The 18218-nt window shown below is 33.7% G+C and overlaps 1 protein-coding gene across 1 annotated transcript in view; it reads right to left on the bottom strand.

The window, feature by feature from the left end:
• The window catches only part of LOC149805912 (uncharacterized), a 273589-nt gene that overhangs the window by 81546 nt on the left and 173825 nt on the right, over positions 1 to 18218 (bottom strand). The window contains exons 112-121 of the mRNA XM_089934933.1: positions 16166 to 16294; positions 15106 to 15288; positions 14616 to 14747; positions 11151 to 11339; positions 10400 to 10540; positions 9260 to 9442; positions 6766 to 6909; positions 6116 to 6304; positions 3579 to 3695; positions 1120 to 1305 (exon numbers count right to left, since the gene is read on the bottom strand). Coding sequence (XP_089791059.1) covers positions 1120 to 1305; positions 3579 to 3695; positions 6116 to 6304; positions 6766 to 6909; positions 9260 to 9442; positions 10400 to 10540; positions 11151 to 11339; positions 14616 to 14747; positions 15106 to 15288; positions 16166 to 16294 — 1593 coding nt within the window. The remainder of the gene's footprint in view (positions 1 to 1119; positions 1306 to 3578; positions 3696 to 6115; positions 6305 to 6765; positions 6910 to 9259; positions 9443 to 10399; positions 10541 to 11150; positions 11340 to 14615; positions 14748 to 15105; positions 15289 to 16165; positions 16295 to 18218) is intronic.

Below are 18218 nucleotides of genomic sequence, written 5' to 3'. Positions count from 1 at the left end.
GGGTAACCTATCATAATACAATTTAATAGGAAAAGTTTATTATTGAATGAACATATTTATTCCTACTTCCAACAAATGCACTTATCAGAAAGGGCCTACTTCTGAAATGAGGAAGTATGGATCATCAAGATACTTTGTTGTTGTTGCCACTGTAGGGTTTAATGCCATTTTTTCAGCACAAGATAGGCTATACATGGCAGCCAGTATAAATGGTTGAGGAAGAACCCTGGAAAACCCCGGAAAGAACCACCAACCCATGAGAAGCTATTGGCAAGCCTGAGACTCGAATCCACACAGACGGAGGTGAGATGGCAGTGATCCGTAATGGTGAGCACTTTCAACCACTTGGCCACTCGGGGCTCCTTAACAAGATGCATTCCTCACCAAGTTTCATGACTGTATAGAGGATACCATGAAAAAATCATGCAAAAGGCTACAATCGTGAGCTAAATGCACAAATTTAACCTAACACTCTAACAAATGTGCAATGTAGTCACAGTGCTATGTTACTGTACAAGTGTGGTATAAATAGAATTGTATACAATCAACTAGCTTGATGCTTCTAACATGAACAATGCTTAAAAACAAATCTGAGAACACAAAACTGAACCCAAGTCAGCAAAGTGTGAAATATGATTTGCAGTGATCTACATAATTTTGTGATGAGTGAGTAGTACGAATTAAGATGCATACCCTCACCGAGTGTCATGATTCTATGTATGACAGTATGTACACAGATTGCAAATAAAATCTGGTCACGAACTTGTAGAAACTTTATCTATGCTAGTAAAACGTTTGATGTTCTGGTGAACTAAAATGTCTCCCTGGAACACATCTGCTAAAGAAAAATAAGTGTTCAGTCCTCTGCAATTATTGTACATAGCCTTTATGAGGAATTATGTAACATCAAAGTATGTATGTTGAACACACAAAAACTGCCAATGTATCAAAGTGCACCCATTACAAAACTCCAACTGTAGGCTTCTAAAATACCATTTTCATTGGACTAATTGTGTCTGGGATGAATCTTTTCATAATAATTATTATATTTTTGTAGTTGATATAAAAGTGAAGTTACAAACTTTTGTAGACATCAAGTATGAATTTGATAATACTTACACCATCCAAGTCTACTGCTGTAGTGTTGACAATCACATCTCCTGGCAAAGTGTTCTGACGCAGGCTGGGTATAAAATATGGGTCCATAAGGAATTGTGGGGCATTGGGATTTCTGATCACCACTATGGTAACAGTACCTGTTCTGCGATATAGTGGCTCACCACTGTCATAGGTCACAACTTGGAACTATATAGATGAAAAACAATTGATATTTACATGTGATGCTTGCCATTTTCATAAAAGATGCACATTACATTAGTTTTAAGCTATGAAGTGTCATTTAGTGCCTTACTCAAAAAACTGCACACATGAACCTCTTCAGGTTGAGAACAATTCTCCTGCAATCAGCAATGTCTCCTGCCTTTGTTGTCAATATCTCAAACTTCCCATCCCATTTGCAGAAAGAAAAATGTTCTTAAAAACTATGATAGCAAATGTACAGGTCTGACAGCACACAACTCCTGTATCTATAACATAAATGCTAGCATGCTACATATCAGTACATAGTTCATTCAAGCACCCAAGTGATCTGGCAATTCTGAGAATGGCAGGTGCACCTGGTCAACAAAAATCATCAGTGAACAACTCAGAACTTATCAAATACAGAAGACAGAAGTTATTACACAAGTGATGAGAAGATCTATATATTGTGTAAGATGCTCTACAATTCAGTTAAAGACATTTCAATGTTGTTTACTGACAACGTGATGGTTGTTTAAGTTTCCAAACACTACTATACCAATATGTCTTCAACCTTTTCCATCAACATGCAGTGCAGGATAAATCAAAACCATAAGTATACAAGAAATTCTCCATTCTATTAGGGTAGTTTGAAATGCAGTTGATTCCAACACCCTAAAAATACAACAACCACCCCCACCCCCATAAAAATAACAATAAGTCATCTGCTGCTCTAAAATCTTCAGTTCTTGGTCGAAACAGGTATCAACCTTCATAAACCATGATTTTGTAAAATCAATAAAAAGTATTTATATTTACTGACCCAGTCCCAAATCAAACAAACATATTGGAGTCGGGAGAAGGAATGTAAAGACATTTCACCTTAAATATTCAAGTGAACATAAAATATTCCTTTTAAGTGTCCTGTTAGTATCAAAGTAGAAGTGATACAGTTTTTGAAACTGAGGATAGTGGAGATGTGATCATGTGCTTTTCTTTCAATAAATTATAATAAATCTATCTTTAATTAAAATAGAAACAGGGACCATGATCAACATATAACTTCTCCAAGTCCAAGAGAGAAAGTAATGATGTTATATACTTTATTGTACATTGTGATGGTTTAATCGTAGTCTTGAATATGCAATGATCTGGTTATAATCTACATAATCATATTTAAAAATATAAACAGGCTGAAATTCATTTATTTATTGCTATTTTTGTCCTTTCTACAAACTAAAATCTGGGTTGATGAAAATCCTCCAGATGTGAAATGCAACATCCAAATCAAAGCTTGTAAATCTCCTGATCTAACCTTGCTGAGCTGACACATGTATTTGAAATATTTCAATGGAGGATGGCATAGGTGGCCAAGTCTCACTTAAGTATTTGCATAATGTATTTTCTTTAGACTTTGCTATTAGTCGGGATAGCAACCTTTATTGGAACATTTATAATAATCTATCAGCTCTCAAAGAGGTATGTGCCGCAGTACATTTGCTTATATCATATACATTTAGCCAAATTAAATTTAGGCATCCATTTATCTATTTACTGAAGGTTTCAATAATGACCTCACTTTCTTGCATATAACATATACTAAAATTCTCTAACAGTTAACAGGTATGTGTATGGAGTCAAACAGGTAACAGGTGTTCTATTTTTAGTGTATTGCACTGTGTTACTTTCGTACATGTATATCAACTGCCTGCAAAGCTGTACAATCCATGAAGTAAGAAGGGTCTCATACAGCTAGGAGTTGCTTCCTGTAACCCACAATGACACACAGAATGTGTAAAATAATTAATAATGCAATTTGTTTCTTCTTCACAGTCAGTTTTGATAAAAATGTTATTGTTACATCATTTACTTCTTGTTTTGAACATTTCAACTGGTTACCTTTTATATTAGTCACTTTTGCTGCATGAAAAAGTTTCAGTGATCCAGCTCTTGAGTCAATGTACTAGTCCTCATGTTGCCTTATTATGATTTGAATTTGAGCCCCCTGCTCTTAAGGAACAGGGTTAACATTTGTACCAAGACTAGTCAAATAACCATGAAAAGTTTAAGAATTACGTTTCAGAAATGAAAACGTTATGCGCTGACAGAAAGATGGATAGTGATACCTACATCCCGTTATATTACATCCCAAGAGGATAACAAATGTTCATCTGTTTGGTTTTTGTATTTCTCTTGTTTTAGAAAATCATATGATTTAAAAAAGTTAAGAACAGAATAGTTATAGAAAGTGGTGTACATTTCTAAAGCTTAACACTTACTGTGTAGGTAAGATCCAGTAACTGTTGGATACTTTTGGCTAGTGTGATATTTCCAGACACACTATCTAGATTGAAGAAGGCTGGTGCTGGTGAGACAAAGTCATAACGTATTGCACCCTGAAAAATGTTAAACATGTCAGTGGCATTAAGTAAAAATTTCTTACCAAATAAGTGTTGTATTTATTCCATTTGTTTATTTTTACTGTATGTTCCATTTTTTAATATAAACATTTGTTGGTTTCTGCAATATACTGTCTCATACTGCTTTATTTCCCCAAGTCAATGTATTGATTATATTTATGTTACGACTCCTTCATATTTACATAACAGATCAATGAATAATAAAAAAAGACAACAGCAACAACATAACAAGAATAAAAATAATAACAACTTTATTTAAAGATGGTGACACAATTACTTGCATGAAACTAATTCCCCTTATGGTCCTCTAATGTTTTGCATATTTACATATATAGTACATAATTACACACACAATGAAAAATGGCTAATACAACTCTTAATTTTTTCAAGAGGACAAAAAATCAGTACATGTGTTGATGCTGAGGAAAAAAACAACACGAGGTACACATATAGTGAGATGACAAAATGGCAGGTTTGATAATTTCTACATTATACTGTATTATATGTCAAATCCAACAGGTTCCACTTTTCATCAATTCAATTAAATTATAATTAAATGCATTTATATTTGCAGTTTCTTTTGGGGTTCTAGTGTAATTAGCAGCCCTAAATACTGAAAACTTTTCCTAACAAACTCTTTATATGGTTTTCAAGTGGAAAAATTGTTAGCTGAAATTAATCTTATATTGGGAGTGTTGCATTTTTTTCTAGCATGAAATAGTTCCTTGAGATATAATGAAACCAAACTGTTTGAAACTCTGTGCACAAGTTTAGCCTCTATCAAAAATAATTAGTCATTTACTATTAACATTTAATTTATTCACTGCATTTATTAACAAGTTTCCAGCATTATCAGTGTATCACCTAGGGGTGCAAGAGTGAGAGTCAAAAATCTCCTTGGTATCAAAAAACAAACTCTGGAATCAAAACTGGGGGTCAAATAAAAAATTTGAGGGTCTCTGAAGTGCAAGTGAAGGTAAAGGGAAACAATGATTATTTAGAATAAGTCTGCAAGTTCTTTGTCCTAAGCAGAATAATTTGTAAATATTCTTGTTAGAATGGTTTCCCAAATATTACATTAGTCTTGGTGCAGTTGTATAAAGCTTTTGTAATATATCAACCTATGTTTGGTTAACAAATATAGCCTTGTCTTCCTTAATAACAGGAATATTGACTTTATTATCTAGGATTTGGCTACGTTTATTCCATTACAAATTGTTGTCAACAATCACCCAAAGGAATTTGTAATTGATAACCCAAATTGACAGATAAATTTCAAACAGCTTGAGATTCAAAATGCTATTTTCCGATTTGACTCTCTTTGTTGGGAAGTAATTATTAATACTTTAGTTTGTCTGTGTTTACTTTTAGCCTTACACCAGAAATTTAATCTAAGTAAGGCTATCTGGAGAGACACTTCTAGGTCTGATTTTAGCTGCCTGATATCTGACAGATTGGTTCATCTGCACATAGGTTGGGAGATGAGTTATAGTTGCCTATTTTCAGAGGAAAATCTATTATAAAAAGGTGAAAGAAGAACAGACCCAGGTTTCTTGTGCTCCACATGTAACTGATTCTCCTTAAGAAAACAGCCATTTTTGGGGCCACATTGTTTTCTCATTATTAAACAGGATGTAAATCAAGAGTGGTTGGTTTCTTGTGCTAGTTGGTCCATTAATTGGTTAGGGCAAACATTTCTATGAATTTCAACCAATTTCTCTCATTCATAAGATCCATGTTGAAGTCGCCTAAAATATAAATCTCTTTTCTGGTCAACAATCACTTTATCTATTTGACTTTCAAAATTCTCATTCCATTTGACCTGTGCAGAGGAGGACCTAGTGACAAACCCACTGCTCTGCATTTGACTAATTTACTGGAATCCATGTTGCCTCAATTTTGTCCGATTCTAAATCATTTCACCTTTCAAATGATGATCATTTCTTACATATACAACATCAGCAGTGCCTGAACCTCATCTCATAATAGTGATGCTTTTTCTACCTTCCGTCACTTAAACTCGTCACCAGGGGTTAATGTGTTAATGACCAAACACTGACACAAATACCCTCTAAGCAAAAAAGACTCCAGGTTTTGAGAAACATCTCAGATTTGATTCTTTTTTTGTACATTCTTTTCCTTTAATAAAATGAAAGCAAAAATAAGAGGATTTTTTCAAAATATTAACTCAGCAATAACTTTCAAAAGGGCTGTTTCATAAAAGGTGGATAATTCCTTAGCCTTGTATCCCAAGTTTTAGATTTAAAAATTTTCATCCATATGTCACTGCAAGGAGTTACAAAATATAAATTTGTAGTAAATCTGATTAGCTTCAGTTTGTTTGACTGGTGTAAATGAGTGTACACTACATTCTTTTAGGTATGATTTATACATACAAGTAAATCACTGTCCACAGCACTCAGACGCAAGATAAACGAGCCAGCTGGCAAGATTTCCTGAATTGTTTGTTGATAATTATCAGTAGGAACAAAGTTTGGAGCCGGTCGTCCTCTTGCTACAGTAAGGATAACATCTGTGGTAATACATTTTTGCGGTCCGCCACTGTCACATGCCTGAACTCCAAGCTACAGAAGAATGATGAATACAATGATCATTGATCATTAATAAAAATATTATAGTAGTAATATTTATATTCAATGATGGAATCCCTGAAAATCAACACAGATGTCTAAATTACAAAGCCTGCACACAAGACACTGTGCAGATGATAAAATAAACTTACCCACCCCAACCCAATCACCCACTTGCAAGAACTAACCAATTATGCTCATGTATTTGCAACATTTTACATATCGACTGTTACCAATCAGATTAACAAGAGGTATGTGAATTCCTCTATTATTAAAAAAAGTCACTGATATATATTTATTTACAAATCTGGTGACTGTTAGTAAAAGTTTACTTTGCCACTGTTTTGTTTGTACAACTGAAAAGAAGAGCAGACCATGGCAATTAAATGTCCAAAGAATGAAAAAGAGGTTTCAATGATTCTAAAACAGTTTCTTTCAGAAATGTCATGACTTACAGTAAATTGTCTGATGTCAGTGTTGAGCAAACTTCGACGCAACAGAATATCCCCGGTCTTTGTATCAATCCAGAAGTAATCAGATGGGCCAGAACTGAGGTCTCTCTGTTGAGTTTCTGACAGGATGTTATAGGTGATATTGTTCTGAGGGAAAAAATATGCAATAAAAAAATTAATACTTGTTGTACATATTCATCAAGGGTGTGCAATATTGCTGTACATTGGTATATCACAGTAAGAAAATGACAATATGAATATAACAATATATATTTATTATATAGACATAATACAACATCAAAATATTTATATAAAACTAGCATTATTGTAACAATAACTTTCAAGGCATTCTCCCAAATGACATGGACATATTTAGTATAAAGCTAACGGAGAATTACATAGCAGTAAATCTACATCAGCAATAAGCTCCTATTACTTGTTAAAGAATAAACACTTTCTTGATACTGATCAATGAACTCACCTTGATTATAAGCTATATAGCTAACAAGGTTGTCAAGCATGGTTTAAGTATGAAATTTGGGATCTGAGGACACAATTTTAATTTCCAGGTAAATTCATTTGAAAACATTGCAATTCATAAAGCACTAAAGTTCCACAAAATTAGAACTCTATTGTTTCTTTAAATATTGCAATATAATGAAATATTGCAATATAGTGCAATGATTTTCAATTCAATACCCATGTCTAATAAAAAATGCTAAAGGGAAGCGTTAGTGACACAGAAGCACCTAAATTCAGTGAAAACAAGATGGGAGTTGTAATGTCAATTTTGTGAAATTTTAAAACCTCTTGACAACCGTGAATAATCTTTCAAACTACATTTCAACAATGTTTGACTTTAATCTCACAAGTATAAATAACATTTCCTCCAAAACATTATTTTCAAAATTTCCACAAGTTCTAAATAAAAATCAGTAGTAATTATTAGTAGCTTTTTTTTTTACAGCACCTCAGCACAAAAGTGGCTATGTAGTACCATCAAAAGTTTAAGTTAAAAAAGTGCAAAACTCAATTGCAGAAAAAGTTTATGAATTAAAAGGCTTCCAAATAAATGTATAGTTCAGTACAAGACCAAATATAAAATGTAAAGTTGTTACAATTCTGTCATATATATATATATATATGTACAATCTATAAAACATGATTAAAACTTTGTATATAAAGCGCATTAAATAAACCAAGACCTTCTTCAGAGGCACAACCTCATACAGGTTTCTTCAACCTGTTCTGTCTCAAAGGGTGGAAATCAGCACACTCAACAAGAATGTGCTCTACTGTCATTGGACGTGTCCGGGTGCACACAGTCAAGGTTCCCCTTTCTGGGGGTATGCACTAGTCAGGTACAAGTGTCCGCTATCTAATCACCACAATATCCCCTTATCTTTCCCATTTGTTCTATGCTACAGATGCCACTCACCAGAGTGGGTTTGGTGTCATTAATTTTTTTTTAAAGGATTTTTCATTCCACATATTTGATATAACGATTTATTCAATATCTTAAGTCAATGTATGTAATCTTCCATTTGCAAATTGCACAGCAGCTTTGGCTGCTTTGGCTACCCTTTCATTATCCAAGTGTGACTAAGCAGCCAACAGTACAGAATATTTTTTCCAGGGTGTATGAGAACATCGTTTCTGTAATATCTGGGACATTAACAGTGTCATATTTAAACTTCTGCAGAGTTTTTAATGTGGAATGGGAATCCAAAATGGTAATGTAATTTACAGTTTTCAGAAGTTGCATGTAGATCAAAGCTACAAGTACGGCAGTAACTATTGCAGTAAATCTGAGACTTTATCATGTAACTGGCTCAAGTAGGTGCCATGGGGTGTTGCTAAGGAAGCTTCAACTTTGTCGCCTTATTTGGAACAATATTACAGTGGGATGTATGGATGCAATAATTTCCAATTTAATTTAAAAAATGTGAGAATATGTTGAAGACTTTTTGAAAAGGTAATTTTTTTTTAGGAGGTTTTGATACTGAGCTTTAGCTCAGTATATAGGGTAATTAATCTGATTTTCAAGTTCATTCTGTGATGGCATCCTTGCACACATCATCAAACTATGAATTGCCGACACATGTCAGAATAATGGAAGGTTTTGGTACTGTATCTCCAACAACATCCAGACGTAGCTTAGTTAATAGGAGTACTGGATCTATGAAGTTGTCAAAATCATCAGCCTCAGTTTTGACTCCCAAAGGATTAAAACTGTTACCTATCTGCCTTGTTCAATTTCCATATCTGCCCAAGCCTTTGATGTTTAGGAATATTAATTTTTAAATAAACTGGAAAGTGGTCAGTTTGAAGTATTCAACAGACAAATTCTTTATGCTTTCCTTATCCTTTAGAGTGCTCTTTAAAGCATATCATAATCAGAATTGAAAACTGTAAACAGAATACATATCAGATTATTATGTTAATTTCAATGCATTCTACAGTCAAAGATAAGTCAGTTAAATTGTAAATAACCTACCCCGTCTGTGTCTGTAGCAGACACACGCATGACAGAGTTTCCTACAGGGTGATCTTCTCGTACAGTGGCCTGGAACTGACCCAAGGTCCAGGCAGGGGCGCTGGGATTTCGAAGTACACTGATGAACACCGAAGCAGTGGCTCTGTTGTTTGGCCGTGTGGCATCAAAAGCTTCAACTCTTAGCTATGAAATCAAATGCATTTTTCAGTAACATAATTTTAAGCTCAATATACATGTTTACAGAATGAGATTGCAATGACTCTCAGTCTGTTGTCAACATACTAAAATGATAATTCTATTTCCAACACTAAAGAAAAATTTGATTTAGCCAATATAGGGTGCAAAAATGTATTTCATCATTTAAGATATTACCAAACTAATTTTTTTTCAATCCACATGTAGGATTTATCTTCAACCAATACTTGCATATAGAGGATGTTTGCATGGATCAAGAAAATAACATATTTCAATCAATTGGTGAAAATACAAAATTTTCAACTCACAAGTTTAAATATATCCACTACTCCCTCAGAACAACCAAATTTTCTTTTTATATTTTTGCTGAAACATACTGGCTAGCAATATGCATAACAAACTGAAATAACCAATTTCTTAAAATATCCTGTGCAATAACATCAGCTGTTTACTGTTTATGTTTGGTGTGTTTTTTGTATTGGCATATAAAGAAAATAATGGAAGGAAAAATATAAGCAAGTAGTTAACTTTGAACTGGTTTACTCCTGTGTGACAGTGGTCATACTAACCACTAGGCCAAGCAAGTCACAAATTGAGGGATCATATTTCTTGTTCATAATGTTGTTGATGTCTTTATTGAGCGAAGTGAATTTTTTTCATAATTTCACTACAGTGAATTAATAAAGTAATTTATGGAAGAAAATTCACTAATTCAAAGGCTAGTATAAAAATATTTGTTTTTGCTAACCCATACCAAACACTTATATTTTTCTTTATTTTTTTATATAGCACATATCATTTCGAAAGCATACAGGATGATTTACATATATTTTTCTAACTGCTATCCCAGACATAAACATTTGAGTCAGAATAAAGCTAATTCAAAAGTTCAAGTACTGCAGAATTACTGTAGATTTTGAGGTTTTGAAAAAAAAATGTACTCACAGTGTACTGAGTGTTCAGATCCCCATCTGTTCTTAGGCTACGGGTCAGATACACATCCATACGACCAGGTCCCAACCTTCTCAAGCCAAAAAAGCTCGGACCAGGGTAATCTCCTATTATGTTAAAAGTGACTTCCGAAGCCTGGAAGAGAGAAGGATAATATTTATCAGCGAAAAAGAAAAAAGATGAGAGCAAAAAAGCAGTATAAATGGTTTTCCAATTAATCAAATTTTTATCTATATATGTAATATTCCAATAGAGAATCAGAACTTTTGACAATTATTTTACTACTCTTATTTAGTTTCAATCATCAGATTATCCTAACCTAATTTTCAAACATTAAAGTCCCTCAGAATAAAAGTAGATGTGATAGTTCAGTTGGCAGAGCATTGGAAACGTAGTTGAAAGGTTATGAGTTTGATACCTGCCCATGTCAGCAAGGCACATGGCTCACATTCCTCTGCATATCATAGGCAATAAAGTGTTAAAAGTGTTATTAATACCAACAAGAATAGAAACAAACCCTCAACATGAAAAATCAATATGGAACCAAACAGATTCATAATGTTAATGGCATGTTATTACAAAAAAGTGTTTCATCTCTAAGAGTTAAAAGAGAGTTTTAATCATACAGGAAATATTTTTAACACCTATTTTCATTAGAGATATAGACCAGTGTCATGACATAATCATGATCATTATGTAATAATTACTTCTGTTCATCATGCAGATTCATAAATGCAGAACTTACCCGCAAGTCATTATCAAAGGCATCAATAATCAGGATTGACTGATTAAGATAAACATTTTCGCTGATTGTTTGTCTGTACTCTGAGTTATTGAACTGGGTCACATAAAGATCTCTCGTCACTGAAATTATCATCTGGACAGGAGTGACTCTTGCAGGACTGTTGAAATTATCAGATGCTTGGATTAGCAGCTGTAATGGAAGAGGTTAGAATGAGTATATATCACATATATAAAAAAGATAAAATTCCACAAGCTACACAAATTCATATTGCCATGTAAAAAAAACTGGTGGATTTGTAAAGGATTGTACCACTGTAAGGTCTGGAGTATAACTGGGTAAAGTTTCATGAAAATATCATAAATAAAGAAACAGGCAAACATTATCACTTGTTGCAATGACTATGAATACACGTGGCACTGTCAAGTCAGGATATATTATGGTCTAAAATTTCATAGAAATATTTCACTGGTATACACGTTATGCCCATACATGGAGAGAGGTCACAGATTTATATTTTCCATCGCTGTGATCTTGACCTTTGGGCAAGGGCTGTATATTATGTGACACAATGACAAGTCAAGATATATAACTGTTTTGAGTTTCATTCGAATCTATAAACTGGTTTAAAGTTACATCCTAAATAAGAATACAAGTCAAGAGTTAGACAATGATGTTACCTTCATCCTGAGGCAGGGGGCATAACTATATTAAGCAACATACCATCAATACATGATACAGAACTGGCTGATAGTTGAATAATATATATTCAGTGGTTCAAAACTTACACTCAGGGCATTGATAAAAGTCAAAAAATCAAACTATCCTTTGCATGACATTGACCTTGAGACAAGGAATGTGGCTATGGTACACAACAAACCATCTAGCGTACTTGGGCAAAGATTCAATAAAATATCTTTAACTTTGGTTCATGTTTTGTTCTGGACATGGATATAAGTGACACAAATATATTTTCCCTAGCCATGACCTTGACCTAAAGGTAGTCTTTATGGCTATAGTATGCAACACACCTTCAAATCATATGATATATGTAAAGACAATGTCTGAATGCTGGCAGTAAATATTCATATTTATAAACATGTATTTAAAGTGACTTGAGTGTCAGACCTGCCAACCCTAACAAGACCTTCTCAGTAAGACTGCTGATTTTCTTCCATAAGTTGGGCCAGTTTTCAGTAAGGTGTAACAAAATTTATATACTACTATTATCAAGATGGTAAACATGCATTTAAAAGTCCAGAAGTGATCCAAGACAGATGTACAAATGGTAAAAATCGTATTCAACTCAAAAGTTTGTAAAGATTACTTTAACCTTAATTACCTCCAATACAGTTGCACAAATTGCATTATTAAAACATTCGAAGAGGTATATTGTCCCTTTCGTCCTGATTGTTTTCTTGTTGCAAGCCATTTAAAAAAAAAAAAACAGCAACAGCTTGAACATAAAGAAATTTTGCATCTCAAAATGTATTTAGTTTCCGACTTCCAAGGTATTCAGGTAAAGTTAGTCTGGTTCTCTGACCGACTCCACAGAATCTAATATGAAACCTAGATCTGTATAAAAAACAGATATGCCATTATCCAGACTTAACTGCAAATAATTATATTTCCATAATTTGTGCTTTTTTCAGTAATTCTGTATTTTATTGGTAATTTCTGCAAGACTTACAGTAAAAACAAAAGGGTTGACAGGTCTGGAGTGCTATAATGACTCTTTACTAGTGTTGTGAAATTTTCTTTTTGAAGTATTGTTATCACATGCCTCTCTAATATAAAACTTACTAATATACATGGGCAAAGTTTCATTAACATTATTCCATAAAACACACCCTTTAGTCACAATATATACTTGGGCAAAGTGATACAAAAATGTCTCCAATGGCAACAAAATTAAATATTCACAGAACAATATCATTACATAATGTGTCAGACTTAAGATGTGTGTATACTCAGCTCTTCTAAACAAAGACAAATGTTTGATAGGATCAAGGAAACTATATTTTAATGGGGAGGCTCATTAATTCAGGGTTCAAATTTTTATACCTTGTATCAGAAATTATGTGTGCTCTCACTAAAGAGGTACAAAACTTCTATTATTATATGCTCATTTTTTTCTCCGTTAACTTTACATTGTCAGAATCGTGCAATATTTTACAATACTGAACTCGCGATCAAGTCATATAGCATTCACATGCATAAAGGACCTACTTTATATCGTAAACAAACAATGGATGCAGACATCAGCACTTTTGAATTGTAAACAAATCATGTACACTCGCGTAGTAGGCGCTATACAGTTTGGTTGATGAAATTTGTTTCTGAATGAATTAAAGCAGAAGTTTCATGGACTGCCACATACCACTGCTTTGGCACATTCTTTATTAACATTTTTGATACAATGTTTCGGATTTAGGCTAGCTATACAGTAGACATCAGATGGGGTCCTTACAAATAACATGCAAGTGACAAGGCATAAAATGTCTTCTTTAGCTGGTAATAAGAATGGCAAAAAATATACTAACAGTTTTACATCCTGAATTTCCTCTAAATGTACTTTCTTAGTTCTGCAAATCCGAATTACATGAGCCATGTCATAGGTTCTCAATCTTGATAACAAATTTTAAAATTGTACTGTAATTTCGAATATATTCCAAGTGCAATTACATCCTCCTTAATGCACTCAACATGAAATAAGCATTAAATTCCATAGCATCTTTTTGATAAAATTGCAATTGAAAGACTTCATATGTTTCCCACATTATGATTTTAAACATTCAATGACAGAAACAGAAACACATCTGCAGATGTCAACATGCTTCTCCATCACTTCTTCAATCTGATGTATTTCATGTGTAATTGTCACATATAAATCCAGTCCATAATCATGAAAGTTTGTAGAATCAACAAAAATACCAAAATCTATTCATTCCAGATCAAATGGAAAAGTTGCTGCAATGCACATTCATTCAAAATATGACTCCAAATTTAAATTTTAACTAGACACGCCATTTTCTTTCGAATGTTATGTCTAGTGTGTGACTAAGTTCAAATTTATCTGGGCAGAGTTATGTGCGCATTAATAATGCCGTTGTTATGTAATGATGAATCTGCAGTTGTGTATTTAGTTTAGAATATGGCATACATTCAGTTACATTGTTTCTTGTAGTGTAGGTAGAATAAGAAAATGAGCATATAATAAAAAGGTTACTGCATTTATTTGGGAAAATATGAACTCGTTTTGTTGGATGGATATACAGCACTCCCAAGGATTTGCAGCATTTCCATCCAAAAAGCTTGTTCATACTTTCCCATACAAATGGAGTAACCTATAAATATGACATCATAAAGTTATTCAGTATAACTTCTAAGTAAACAAGTTGATCATTTCTGATAATTCACACCAGGAAAATAAATGTGCATAAAGCAAGTGTCAAGTTCTAAACATACTGTATACTGTGTTCTTTTGTTGGTATCAGTAAGCAGGGACTGTCCAACAAATACATCGCCTGATATGGACCCAAGGTTGAAATATTTAAGGGCTTCAGTATCTCCAACTGCTGCATATGTTACTTTGTCTGGCTGTAAAAGAAAAACAACTGACATAAAACCTATATCAGAGAAATTACACAAAAGGACAACTTGAAGTTTAATACAGTGCCTTCCAATTAACAATTGTTTTTAACTGTGAATGAAAAACAATTTTTGGTAAAATATATGACTGAGAATGTTGAACACAAATATCTATTTGTCTCACTATCTTTTTTATCATACAGAGACTCAGCATTATAAGAAGCAAATGATAACAAGAACAGTAAAATAATTTCATCTTCTAAAAATCTAATGTTAAGATCATATTAATCCAATGGAATTTGAAACCTTTGAACAAACACTATACTGACCACCTGATGTAAACATTTATTGTACAAATTCTGCTTACCAAGTCTGCATCAGAAGCTATTACACGTCCAATGGATTTGCCAAGAGCTGTCTCCTCATTAATTGTAACTAGATACTGAGACTGATTAAATATAGGACCATTAAGATTACGGTCGATGTCAATGGTGACCACAGCTTCTCCTACATTGCTTGGGTAGATTGTGTCATAAGCCTGCACTCTGAACTGTAATTGAAAATAAGTCAGATGAATACATAGTCGAGAATGTGCATAATTCTTCTAAAATTAGTGTCAGTAGAATGAGTCATCAACAAGTATTTCTTCTTCTAAAGGACACATAATATGTACTAAGTTTCACAGCAATCTACTAGAAACTGTAATTTATGATTTTTGGGGTTAACAACATTTGTTGCACAGGATAGGCCATTTATGACAACTAGTATATCTGGATCAGAGGAAGAATCTGGGAGAAACCACCAACCCATAGGAATGCCAGATTACAGTACAGACAGGAATAATACATACCCCACCTCGTATACAAAAATAAAACTTCAATGAGCAGTCAAGGGACTAAACGTGACCATTATTAAAGTGTTGGTTAATTCAAAACTAAACAAGTTTTGTTGTGACACATGGTACTATAAAAATATATCAATTAAAGACCACTAAAAAAATCAAATGTCTATTATAACAGAATTTACTTTACAAGATATCTGCATGATGTATATAATGCATGTAAAGGGATAAACTATAATAAATTTTTTTATTTATAATGATTATTATTCTTTCTATGGCTGATCAAATAAACCAGAAACTCAGTGTTTTCAAACCTGAAATGGAAGAACATGCAAAAACAATACTGCTAGACATCATGGAAATATTCTGAGTATCATCATACATTCACCAATGAAAACAAGGAATTTCTGCATTGAGTGGAATATGAATTTCTTTATGAATATTGAAGATATATTTAATTTATGAATTTGCACAAGGAAATTTAATTATCCTTGCCTTCCTTAAATTTTCATTTTCTGAAATTGGTACTCTCTGCTGAAGTACTCTACAGAGTAAAACATTAAAGAGCCTGGGAAAAAAAACTTACCTGATATGTAAATATATTCCTCTCTGAGATATTAAGTGATCTTTGTAAGTCAATATATCCACGGATTTCATCAAGACGGAAGAAGTAGGGGGCTGAACCATCTCCAACCACTCTATAACGGATTTCTCCCTGCATTAAAAAAAATTTATACATCAGCATCTTTTGTTCATAACAAAATGGATCTGAACCAGTACAACAAGGAAAAAACTGGATTGATTGATTGATTGATTGTTTGTTTTTTAACGGCACATCAGCACTTTTAGGCTATTTAGCACCAAACAAAGTGTTATTTGTATAATCTTTTAAAACTTATAAAAGGTCCTATATCGACCAGCGATATAAAAGAACAAATGGTTGAAATTAAAAACGGTAAGATGGTAACGGTGCAAAATAAAGCTTCCCGATCAATGGGAGATGTAAAAAAGATGAATAGGTATTAAAATGGGACGGTATATATATTGCATAAAACTGCACAAGGTGATAGCATAAAAGTCAGAGTTTAGAGTAAATATTTACGGCTTTCCAGAACTCTATAATACGAGTGATGTTTATATTATCAAAAAGTTCTTTCATGTCATGCATAATGTAATAACGATCGCGCGTAGGTTGTAGGTCAAAGCACTCTATCATAAAGTGCTTGACAGTGAATGGTTCATTGCAAGAAACGCACTCTGGTGGGTCTTCACCTTTTAGTATGTGGGTGTGGGTGATATAAGTATGACCAATTCGGATTCTTGCAATGACTACCTCCTCCCTACGAATGGTTCTGTAGGAAGGAGTCCATTCTCCTAGAGTTGGCTTGATTGCATGAAGTTTGTTATTTACAGCATCATTCCATGATGCCTGCCACTTCTGACGTAAGAACTTTCTGATACAAGGTTTAAAATCAGTATATGGTATTTTAAAAACAGATGGTTCTTGAGAAAGGGCCATTTTAGCAGCGCGATCTGCTTTTTCGTTACCTTTAATACCAATGTGGCTAGGTAACCAACAGTATATTATATTGTGGGAGACACTCAGCTCGGTATTTTTTACAAGTATGTTTTTCAATAATGGGTTCTCCAGTTTTCTATTGTGTAGTGACTGGAGTACTGATAGTGAGTCGGAGAAGATGATACTGTTTAAAATACGGTTCTTTTCTATATGTTGCTGAGCAAGGTCTATTGCTCTGATTTCGGCTGTAAAAATTGATGCTCCATTTGGTAAGCGAACTTGCGTTGTGTGATTTCCACAAACAAAGGCTGCAGCAGCCTTTTCCTCATCCTTTGAGCCATCAGTGTAAATTCTGGTGTAGTTTTTAAATTCGGTGAGGAGTTTATGGTAAGAGTTGTGGAAGATAGAAGGGTTTGTTTCGGACTTTTTGCCATCGTGTAGCGTAAAACGTACTTTTGGTTGTTTAATTAGCCAGGGTGGTGTTTCGGAGATGGATGTTTTCTGAATTTTAGAAAGATCTATATTTGTAGTGTCATGGCTGGATGATATTCTAATGCCAAAGGAAGGTATGGCGTTTGGTTTATTTTCGTATAAAGTTTTGTATTTGGGTTGAAAAACAGCCGAAAAAGCAGGATTCAGAGGGTTTGATTTTAATTTGAGAGCATACTGTGCGGAAAGCATTTCTCTACGATGCGATAACGGTGGTTCATTCGCCTCAGCTAGAAGGCTTTCACACGGGGATGTTTTAAATGCTCCCAGAGCCAGTCTTATTCCCTGATGATGAATTGGATCAAGCATTTTAAGATACGATTTTCTGGCTGAACCATACACAATGCAACCATAGTCCAGTTTAGAGCGAATAAACGTTCTGTATAAATTTAGGATGACTTTTCTATCAGCACCCCAGTCAGTGTGCGCTACTACTTTAAGTAGGTTAAGTGCTTTTAAGCATTTAGCTTTTAAGTTTTTTAGGTGTGGAATAAAGGTCAGTTTTCTGTCAAAGATTATACCTAAAAATTTGGTTTCCTCAACAACTGGAATAGGTGTTCCATCCAGCGTGAGGTTCGGTTCATCATGATGTTTTCGTAACTGACAGAAATGCATGCATACCGTTTTTGAT

The sequence above is a fragment of the Sinohyriopsis cumingii genome, chromosome 2 (genome assembly GCF_028554795.1).
Source record: "Sinohyriopsis cumingii isolate HCF-2022 chromosome 2, ASM2855479v2, whole genome shotgun sequence".
NCBI classification, from domain to species: Eukaryota; Metazoa; Mollusca; class Bivalvia; order Unionida; family Unionidae; genus Sinohyriopsis; species Sinohyriopsis cumingii.
Note: the sequence above shows the minus strand (reverse complement) of the source record. Positions and strands in the feature narration are given on the sequence as shown.